Source organism: Polistes canadensis, unplaced genomic scaffold (genome assembly GCF_001313835.1).
Source record: "Polistes canadensis isolate GaletaPanama2010 unplaced genomic scaffold, ASM131383v1 scaffold_67, whole genome shotgun sequence".
NCBI lineage: Eukaryota > Metazoa > Arthropoda > Insecta > Hymenoptera > Vespidae > Polistes > Polistes canadensis.
This window is the reverse complement of record NW_014569614.1, coordinates 412,546-424,350: the sequence shown is the minus strand read 5'-3', so window position 1 is coordinate 424,350 and position 11,805 is coordinate 412,546. Positions and strand designations below refer to the sequence as shown.

General features: G+C 33.0%; 1 protein-coding gene across 1 annotated transcript; it reads right to left on the bottom strand.

Moving 5' to 3' along the window:
* Positions 1–1,632: 1,632 nt before the first annotated feature.
* Positions 1,633–9,969, bottom strand: LOC106786177 (protein PTHB1). Its single transcript, XM_014747287.1, has 12 exons — positions 9,695–9,969; positions 9,483–9,571; positions 7,881–8,145; positions 7,266–7,531; positions 6,619–6,749; positions 5,668–5,845; positions 5,221–5,469; positions 4,887–5,126; positions 4,471–4,757; positions 4,043–4,213; positions 2,788–2,925; positions 1,633–1,934 (listed from the first exon to the last, which is right to left on the bottom strand). The coding sequence occupies exons 1-12, from the start codon at positions 9,967–9,969 to the stop codon at positions 1,707–1,709; spliced, it is 2,517 nt and encodes an 838-aa protein (XP_014602773.1). The 3' UTR covers positions 1,633–1,706.
* Between the last annotated feature and the right edge of the window lie 1,836 nt (positions 9,970–11,805).

The following is an 11,805-nucleotide window of genomic DNA, read 5'->3' as shown; positions in this document are numbered from 1 at the left end:
CAACGTCGATAAGAAAAAACATCGTCTAGATTATAAACTTTTGCGATCGGTGGTGACGATCATCTTTGAAAAAGAATAGTCGTATCTATATATCCGTTTTATCTTAGAACATTTATAATATATATATATATATATATATATATATATATATATACATATATATTTCATGTATATCATAAAAGTAAATTAGTCTTGGAGAGATTATTAAATTGAATTTTATAAACTTCCCTCATACACATTTCCATAATCCGAAAGGTATAGAAAATGTTAAGTATGATATAATAGAGAGTAGCAATATTACTAGTAGGTATATACGACAAGTTTACTTTTCAAACTAAAATTCCCGTAGATCGTTTTTACGTAATCTCAATGTTATAAAGAAAGAAAGAAAGAAAGTAAATAAAATGAAAAGTAAAATTATAATATAAATAAGAATATTATTAAAACTTACCTAGAATAACGTGTAGGATATTATCAAAGTACAGTAGTATAATATAAGTATACTATAATATTACAAATACGCACTATATATACTAAATTATATTCAAATCGCCATAGATTTGAATTTTTCCATCGATAAATTTTCTTTGCCAGGTTCGCGTGATCTCAGTTATCTCGAAGATCATTATTTAGATAATTCTGGGCTGGCTTCTCCTACGTCTTGAAATTGTGCTGACAGTTCTGAAAAGATACTATTATAGTTAGACTTTTTTTTCAAATCGCCATAGGGGCCTTAACCATTTTAAATCCTAAACGTATTTTACACGCCATTTTGCATACATTATTCACATATTATACAAGAGACACATACATATATATATATTTTATACAAGGGAAAGATCGAATGGTCGTAAGGATCGTTTGAAAATGATCGAACAAAGCGCATACTGTTATTGCTCTCGACGACTTAAACGCATGCTTTGCCACGGACATTCTTCCTATTAATTAACCTCGAAAAAGCAGAATCATGGCGCCAGAGTGAATCATTCCGCAGCGATTACAAGCTATGCAATTGACTTAGCTATTTCGATTCAACGCGCGCGGAGCGGACCAGTGGAATAAAATTATCGGCCCAACGAGATAGGTGTACTTACGTAAATGCACACACGTGTCCCCTTCTTCCCAACCTCCACCACCACCACCACCACCACCACCACCTCCACCTCTCACTGTCTATCTCTGTCTGTCTGTCTGTCTCTTATTGCTGTTTGCACTCCGTACCTGGATGTGATATACTCGTATATATATATATATATATGAGAGCTAGCTCATAGCGGTGCATATGACTTCGTTGGTATGTGCTTCTTCTTGTACAATCATACGCGAGACGATGTGTCAGAGTGAGCAATGGAATCAATGTTTTTTTATTGCTTCCGTGAAATCGTCTTAATAAAAAAAAAAAAAGAAAAAAAAAAACACTTGACATTATCAACGCGCGCACGTATGGTACATGCACTTTAACCGAGCATGCTAATTTTTTTTCACATTTTTATTTCTTTATAATTTCTTCTTTTCATTATGATTGTTTTTTTTTTTTTTAACTTAATTTTATCTCATCATCGTTTTTCTATCTTTTTTTTCTCTTTTCTTTTTTTTATCTTGGTACTTACTTTTCTTCTAACATTTTTTCTCTTTTTTTTTTGGTTTCTTTATCCTTTTTTCTTTTCTTCTATCTCATAATTTAGTCGAGATTCGGTGATTTGTAATTAAGAGAAATTAATATTACCGTTCTCGGTCTCATTCTCATCAATACCGGACTCTTTACAAACGTCTAATCGTTCCACAGCATGTGTCAAACGTTTCTTTAATTTTGCTATATCTTTCATTGAAGTAAATTTGTTCCAAGCTAATGATTTGCTCTCCGAATTGGCCGATTTCTTCGAGATAAATCTTAAGAAAGCAGCTAGCCCAGCGTCCGCAACTTCTTCCCAATTCTATAATTATAAAAAAAAAAGAATAAAAAACAAAAGATTTATATATATAATATCGGTAATATTTATAAAAGAAAAGCGCGATTATCGCGTAGATTGGAAAGAAAAAAGATCAGTGGCAACAAAATGTTGCAATTAAATTCCGGATAATTGATAATGCAAACTCGCGAAGATATAGAACAACGAATGCACATCAAATATTTATATACGGTCATAAGTGTTTACACTTATAGAGAAGCGCGGCGGCACCTTTTCCCCTAACTTATCGTTCGACATTGTATGCGATAACACATACGAAGCCGGAGAATGTCCAAGAGCTTACAAGTGTGATTAAGAACGAGCGTACGAGATCAGGTACTACCTACATACATTACTACATATGTATAACAACAATATAACGGCGCTGATATATTATTATCAACCAATCGCTAATTGTGCTGTGTGAACTTTTTAACAATAAAATTATTTTTATGTTTAGATACTTTGCTCTGAATGAACATCTGTTATGGCTCCTAGTATAAACACATATGTACATATATATATGATTTCTGTGTGTAATCTATGTACGTATATGCATATATCTCGACAATATAATTAAATAAAAAGTATATCTACGATTAGTTAAGTACATAATTTACTATAAAATAAACTGCCTATCGTAAAGTAATAAATAAAAAATTCGAGTAGTATAATATTTTTATGATGATAAAATAGTGATTTCATTTCCAACAGTATAAACATACTTTTTGGAAGTACTGTAATCTATATACATATATATATATACATATATATATATACATATATATATATCTTAATACGAGTATGTATACGTATATACATATCAGTATACACTTACAACTTCGTCACGCAGCTGTGCCTCGAATCCGATCGCCGACTCCAGAATCGTATACTTATCGTTATTTACGTTAAGCCGCAAGAGCAGGAGCAGCAACCTCAGCGCACAGTGCAAACCATGCCTGGCATGCTCTCGTTTCTGCAACATCCGGATAACACACACGCTGTCATAATCCACTGCAATCATAGGATACTTTTTTTTTTGTTTTGTGCCTACCCCAACCCCTTCTCTATCCCTACCTCCTTCTCACCGATGGACTCATTAGATTTATAGGAGTTTATCAGAATCTTAATGATAGAAAAATTCGATTGGTCAGTCATCTATTAATAAAATGTTAGTCAGCGTTATGTTAAACGAGAAGGGGGGGGACAAAAAAAAAGGGTTAAGAAATATGTGTCATCTTAAATATGAGTATTAATAATATATAAACACAGACGTATTATATATATATATATATATATATATATATATAGAGATGCGTCATATTATTTCATTTTATTTTCTAAGAAGCAGTAGCAATAACAGCGAACTAAAAACGTTTTCCTTTTTCTCTATCTATTTCTATCTATCTATCTCTCTCTCTCTCACACACTCTCTCACTCCTTAATTTTTCTCTTTCGACAGAGAAAGTTAAGAGAGGTGAAATTATATGTAAGTACATGGATCCTCTCCGGATAGATATTGAATCTCTTCTCGAATCTTTACAACGGAGCTCCTACTACGTGCAGCACGAAGTAGATTGTTCGATTGCTTTTACTGCAGTATACACCGAAGCACTTGGGTAAATAAGTACCAATGGTATTCACTATAGTAGGCAATTACCGCTCGATTCGTGCACCCGTGATATCGGCTTCAGGTAAGATCGAAAGATATGCAGATAACGAAAGTCTTAACGACCTCCCTCTAAAGTGCTGGATATTGTTAAATGAATCCGCTTCTCTTTTGCCATTGGAATGTTTGGGATTCGGGATGGTCTGAAAAGGAGAGAAAGAGAGAAGGAGAGAGAGAAAGAAAAAGAGAGAGAGAGAGAGGTAGACAAAGAAATGTTCTCAGAATACGAAGGTCGTTTAGTATGCATGCTATTGTATAGGATGAACAGCTTAAACGAGTTCAGGTCAAGAACGATCAGTTCGATATTTGTAAATTCACTATTTTGTAAAATGGGTGTATAGCTTCAAAAACGATATTATATTAGAAAGAATTTAAGATTTTTAGAAAGGATGTGAAAGATAAATGAAGATATGTTAAAATGTACCATTTGTGCTGCCGCAAGATCATCAAGGAGTCCGGAGATTGCATCGTACGTCGAGTTTAAAAGGAAGGATAATCCTGCAGCGTTTAAAGATCGGCCATTCCTCTCCCTCGCAGTTCTTAACATTCTTTTCTCGATATTTCTCAACTGAGTCATCAGCAAACCTAATTCGGTCTACATTCCCAAGGAAAAAAAAAGAAAAAAAAAGAAAAAAACGAACAAAACTCGTATATACAGATATATAATTTACACGATAATCAAATAATTATGTTTTGTTGTTGTTAAGATCAAATATTAATTCTATAAATAAAAAGAAAAAAAAAAAAAAAAGAAAATAATAATCATCATAGCGCGTAATGCCAAAAGATCTCATGATCATTGAAACTATATGATAAAACAACATTAGCTTATCAAATGAAAACGAGACGTACGTTTATTCGATCAACTTCCTGCCGACATAGAAAGTGAAGTTCCATCTGCACGTGCACCAGTTGCACGTGATGCTGGCTTATGGATGCTGCGAGCCTTCCTGCCGACTTGTCCTTGAGTCTGTTAACCAGCTGCTGTACCACCAAGGACATCGATAGACCGTCGTTCGACTGCACTCGATATCGGTTGCTTGTACTACCGGAAACGATTGTCACCACGTGCCCAGTTTGGATATGTTGCAGACCTAACGTATTCCAATTCTGCCTTCTAAGATGGTCTCCGGTAAATTCTTCAAGAAGATATGATAATTGGATTTAGATGTAATATTTTTTTTTTTCTTATTAAAAAAGAAAAATGTCATATTTTCGACGATGTCGTTACGAAACTTACAATTAGATAATTAACATGAATGAATTACCCGGAAAAAGTTGATTGAAACTGAGGAGAGATTCGTTGCACTTTATGGTAACCGTGAAGGTCGAAGTGTTTTCAGGTGGACAAGCTTTCAGCATTAACTTTAAGGGCAATTCCGTTGTCTTTTGCATTATTCGAAGATTCCCACGATCGTTCTCGTACGTCGCTGTGATTTTAACATCGGATGACATAATCGGTAAATTACCATTCGGATAAATCAACGTTTGAATAACGTGTTTGTCGCCTGAAAAAAAAGAAAAGAAAAGAAAAGAAAAAAAAAACTCCAGTTAAAATTACAAAGATCGCATTCGTAAAGTAGTTTTCAACGATATACTCACAAAGATTTTGAACTAAGCGATAAGTGATCGTAGAGACGAATGGTTTCGACACGTCGATGCAAACTTGCACACCGTAAAGAGTTGTGTAAGAGGACAATTCTATGGTTGCCCTGCACATAGACACTTGTCGTATCTCTTGATCCTCTTTCGATTCTTTATCGATGAAAGGACAAGGCTCCAGATCGGGTGAAATGTTGACATTAACGAGCAGTTCCATATCCGTTACAGGTGTGACCGCAAGTTGTTCTCCTATGCACAACGAGATACTCAAATAAGATTAAAGCAAATCATAAAAATAATTTTATATGCTATGCGATACTCTCGAGATCGCGCGGTAGATGATTTTTTTTTTTATATATATATATAAATATTTTAACGATTTATAAATGTCGATTATTTATTCAATGCTAAAATATATATATATTAAAGAGAAATAATCATTTTTACCAGAAAGTTTCATCTCCTTTAATTTCCTACGAAGTTCTAATAATTCCTCTTCGGCGGCAACATAATCAAAACCACGTCGATGAACAGCCGGTGCTACGAACAGAGAAGGTTCCGAACCTAAATAACAGGCTTCCAATTGTCCTTCCTCAGAGAGTATAACGATTAAACCGTCCAGGTACTGAAAAATACAATTTCATTGCAATATTCCTCCTCTCTCATTCCACCCATGTAAGCTTTAATCGAAATTGAATTCTCTACCAATGAACACACTCCTCTTCGAAATTTGTGCAAAATATTCAACGAAAGAAACTACTTTCAATTTTGTCTTATTTTTTTTTCTCTTCTTTTCTAATTTTTTTCCATTCATTTGACTCGATTAATTTTTAAGAATATATATATATATATATAGTTTTTGTATAAGGATGATAAAATATGTTTGATTATCGAATCAGTTCTCGGTATTAAAGCAATTAAGCAACAGTTTGCACTCTCTGTCCTCCGGAAAGACAACAATGGCAACCTTGCTGGACACTGCTGCGCATAGCGATAAGATAAAAGAACAGGCAGGACGATAATTACCGGCTTCTCGTCCTTCGCAGTAAAACTCCTCCTGCCTCTTCCTATCTTTTGTTGTATTTTCCTTCTTCAGCCCCTCCCCCTCCCCACTCCCTCCCGCCGTCCCGTTTTCTTTTTCCTTTTCTGTTTTTTCCTCATACCCCCATACCCCTCCCTCCTACCGGTTTACTTTAAATATTTCTTTCTTTTTTTCTTTCTTCGTTCCTCCTTATAGAAAAATATCTCTTTATTCGTAAACGAAAAGATTAATGATCCTTTCAAAGGTTAATGTAAAAATGATGCTAACACTGATATCGACGGTTCAGGAATCGCGTTACGTTGTTACGTCGTTAAGTAAACGATACCGACGTAACATATAAAATGCAACGATTTTACCTGAAAATGTGCTCTAGTTACGGCGACCGGAACGAACGGTAGCTGAGCCGACCACTTCAGAGTAGTACCCTCGTAAATCATCAAGGTGCTTGTATCGGCAATTACGCACACCATCAGTTTACCATCCGGTTCTAAGATAAGCATGAAAGAAAATATTTTTTTTTTTGTTTTTTTTTTTTGTTCAAAGCATCCTCGGTATTTACTTACTTTACACCGATACCCGCTTTTAATCATTTCTACAGGGTGCAATCAAAATATCCCCATGTAAACTTAACAAATGAGTTGCATTGCAAACAAACAAACAAAAAATAAAGAACAAATTAGATGATATCAACATTGGTATGCGGATGGAAATTAATTTTCCTGAGTTATTATAATAATAATAAATTATCTTCGTAAGATTTTTGTTACACCCTGTAGAGGAGCCCGTATGTGAGTATAATTTTTGTTTTTTCTTTTTTTTTTTTTTAACTCGTCGCGCAGTGAAGAATCTCATTGAAATTACACGTTTGAAAAATGACGAATATAAATTTAGCGAATTTACATATTTTTTTTCTAAGTTGACACGTTCCGGTTATTTTTTTTTCTTTATTTCTTTCTTTCTTTTTCTCTTTCACTTTTATCTTTCTTATGAAAATTATGATTACCAATGACGTAAGCGTGAAAACATAGTGCTTTGTAGTCGAGCCTTTTTGTGTACTTTAACGAAGCACCGGTATCCTTGAAGCAGTAGAGATTTTTCTCCCCGAGAACGACGATCCCGATCTCGAAACTACTCAAGGTAACAACACCGATATCAACTACAGCCTCTCCTATGTTGTAACTCCATTCTGGTTCCAAAGATTTCGTTGCTGTTTCGTTATTCGTTTCTTCCTGCTTTTGCTTTCTTCCAAATTCTGCTATGTTTTGATATCTAAAATTTATATTATTAATTAAATTACCAAGTAAAATAACAAAAAAAAAAAAAACAAATGTCTGATGCGTAAAAATATTTATAATTTCGATACTAAAATATTTTCTTTCGAGGGACTTTTCATTTGAAAATCATTTTTTTAACAATATTGTTGAATAAAACTATGGTGGAAAAGATGAATTCCAAGAAATAGACACGAGTGTGTGAAGTATACTTGAATTTAAAAAGTACATAAGAGAATGAGAAAGAGACAGAGACAATGGGTTCCCGTCATCATCAAGTGAACTACCTGGAAGCGTAAGCAAGAAATACTTATAGGTATAGTATGCATGTACTAAGTATTACATGCCTGTAGCATTCGAGGATCCACGAGCAATTCGACGTGACGAAGACGTCGTTCCGCGAAATGTAAACGATCGGTTCGGGCAACAGACGATTCCTCAGAAGTTGACTGAAGGCATAAGCCTCCTGCTCGTAAAAGAATAACGTTCCATCCAAGCATTGAACGCATAGGAAGTCTCTGCCACGTACACCACCGAATGGACCAATTACAAGAGATGCTGGAAATCTTGGTAGCCTGTGTTCATATGCAATTTCGAGATTGCATTGGTCACCTCGAAAACAAAGAGAAAGTTATGTAAAAATAGACAATAAAATAAAGTTTAATAATAAAAAATACAAATTAATGGCTGCTCTGTTACTTATTAAGTTTACATTTTTTCAATATTTGAAATAAAATCTTGCAGTAATTATAAATACTCTAATTATTTTTGTATTTAAAAATATTGATAAATTATTATACTATATTTATATTATAAAATATACTGGATCAAATATATAAATATCATACAAGTATGTAAAAAAAAGATGAGAAAAGTAATGATCACATATGTATATGTATGTACATGATGCATTGAACGATTCCTTCCTTGATATTATACTTGGTAAGAGATTTTACTCTTGAGCATTTGCTAAACAACCGGCAGAAGAGTCGAGAAAACGAACAAATGTGATTCCTGTCTGGTATATGGGTCAAGCGGATTCATGCGGCCGCATTTGCGTGTATATTTGTACTTCGGGTGCACGGTTTACGAGATCGTTATACCTTAACGCGCGAGAACAGGGACGGTAAAGAGAGAAGGAATGACAATATCGTACGATCAATGAAATGCGATCGTTATGCGTGTATGTATATGCATATATATATATATATATATATATATGTAGTTACTAACGTTAACGTATATATAAAAGTAAGTTTATGTAGTATACTTACATAAATCGTAACGCTAATAATTTCTATCTACCGCTGCATTGACGCCATCTTGAAATGGCGCGTTAAACGAACCGAGAAAGTGACGACACCGAGTCTATACTTCGATTATGCCGAATTATCGTAGAATAATGACTATGACCATTGAATTTAACGTTATTACAGGCATACTCGTGAAAGCAGCCTTAAGGCAATTCAAGTAAAACCTATATAACGGGGTACAAAGTACACATATATATATATACATATCAGCATACATTCGCGTATTTACACACATACCATATACCCATATACACATCGAGTATATAATATATATATAAAAATATTCGCATACGTTTTTAAACATACATAGGACTACATACACATATGTCCAAGATGCGATCGCTACCTGTGCTGTGCACGCTTTCAGCATATAATGCAGTTACGAAATACACGAGCATAGCCTCGGGCAAATCTTCGAGAGAGCTAACATAAGATTTTATTAATTATCCATCAGAAATAACTTTCGATCCGACACCAACAAAGTCCTCAAGATTTCCCTATCGATCTTAAAGCAGCCATTAAACGAATATATGTCAAGAAACATATATGCATGTATACGCATACGCGTAAAGAAAAAAAAAACATTGAAAATCAATAGAATATTTTTGCGTAACTCGATTGATTTTCTATACTAACCTTGATCGATAGATCCTTTCGTCAATGTAACCGTGTAAACAATGAGCTTACTCGATGTTAATATCGCCAGACAAGAATCTTGTGACCCGCTGTTACGATAAATACATATTTTTAAATGTAAAGAATCAATTATTTAGATTATCGAATTAATCGAAGAAAATTGAAGAGAGGTAAGTCATGTGATTGGTTAAAATATAATTGTTAATACTCACGAAACCAATTTTCCCGCCTTTATGTCGACGATGCAATCGCTTATTTTAGTTTCAATCATAAGATCGATTGATTTGTAACCTGTTGATGATTTAGTTTCATCATCCCATTGAGATGATAAATTGTAGATCCTTAAATATCCTTCATGACTGCCGGTGACAATGCAATCCTTTTTATCCTCGCCAAATAAAGGGATTACCAGTAGACTCGAACGATCGTAAGTTTCGTTAGATCCACATTTCGTTCTCCACCATTCTTTTGTTTTAAACAACGACATTTTCTTAATTATTATTTAAAATTTAACAATACATTTTCACATTAGATACTATTTTAATCACTTAGAAAAGAGAACAACTGTCTTGCTAATATTCTACACTATTTCGGACGACGTTGCTATGATACCGCACCTTCAAAACACAACATCGATTGTAATTGGTTATCCGATTGTAATCTGATTCGTTCACCCTAAGAATATTCCACCTATAGATTATTTCGATTGATAGCATAAAAACTATAAACTGTTTTATAGGTCATATAGTATGTGTATAGATGTAAATTCTGCTTTAACACATCGCAAACGGATAATTTTTATTGAAATAATTTTTCTGATACGAGATATTTTTATGATGACAAATTTGATCAATTTATGTAAATTAAAACTATCATCATTCTTTTTCTAATCATTATAATTTTAAATCATCATAATACGTCAAACAATGAACGTTAGCAGATCAACTACTTGTCAAAAACGAAATATGTTAACTGCAAAATTTGTACAATAAGGCTCCATCTATTCGCAAAACGAGAATTCTCGATACCGTCGGTAATGTAAATAGCATACAAACGACAATTCTCGTTACCCCTTGGCAAAGTGTTACTTGCATATATTTATTAATATAATTTAAATTTATACACAATCATTTCAATCAATAATTTTTCAATTTCAAATACAAAATATAAAAACTACATACGCATGATACTGTTCACCGAAATATAAAAGCATCCAATGCGCTTCAGGATAAAATAATAAATTTTACGATTGGTGTAGCTGGAAAATTGTTTCGATTGTATGAAACATTTGTTCCTGAAAAACCTTAAGGTTGTTCTATAATCATGCATTTAAATGTCATAAACAGCATTTATGTCAGCAATAAATTCAAACGTAATTCTTAATCGATTAAAAGATTTGTACAAAATAACATTTACACACATGGAATACATAAAGGTATTTTTCAAAAAGAGATTTAGATATTACATGCACTTTTGATTGTTTAAACTAAAATGCATTTGTTTAACGCTCTTGCGCAGCGATGACTTCGAAAGTAAAATTTTCGTTTAATAATATGTAAAATCGTAATTAATTGATATTCAAAGTACGTTAATAAGCATGTATTGTTTATGCAAATGTATATACTTTTAAACAATCATAAGTATTAATAAAATGCAATAGATTATTGAAATTACCGTAAATGATCGTTAATTATTGGAAGAAAATCTATATTGTTGTTTAAAGACACTGAATATGAATACGACGCACCATCCTCTTCAAAATCAAACAATGAACTGACTCGTTTATTAAACGTTGTTCATATGACTTTTCAAAATATACATATGTATGTATAACGATAATAATATTCGTAATAAATAGAATTTCCTTTTAAGGAAAGTCATATAAACATCATTCAATAAAAAAACTTTCATAAAGGACAATGAACCCAGTCTAACGGTGGATTTTGAGAGGGACGGTGCTAGGAATATATACTCGGTGCTTTTAAAGAACAATAAACATTTCTTTCGATTAATAAACAATTATTTTATTACTCTAATGTACTCTATTTTTATAAAATTTTACTCTCGAAATCATCACTGCGCAGAAGTGATAAAATAATTATGTAAAAATAATAAAAATACTAAAATCAGAACGTTATAATCTTAAATTTTATTAACTAGGTGCATTATTACCTTTATACACATGCGCAATGTTCGGAAAGTCATATAAACAACATTTAATAAAAGTAATTTTATAGAGGACAACGTCTCATTTCAACGGTGGATTTCGAAGGAGATGAAACATAGATCATATATTCTGAGCTTTTAAACAACAATAGACATT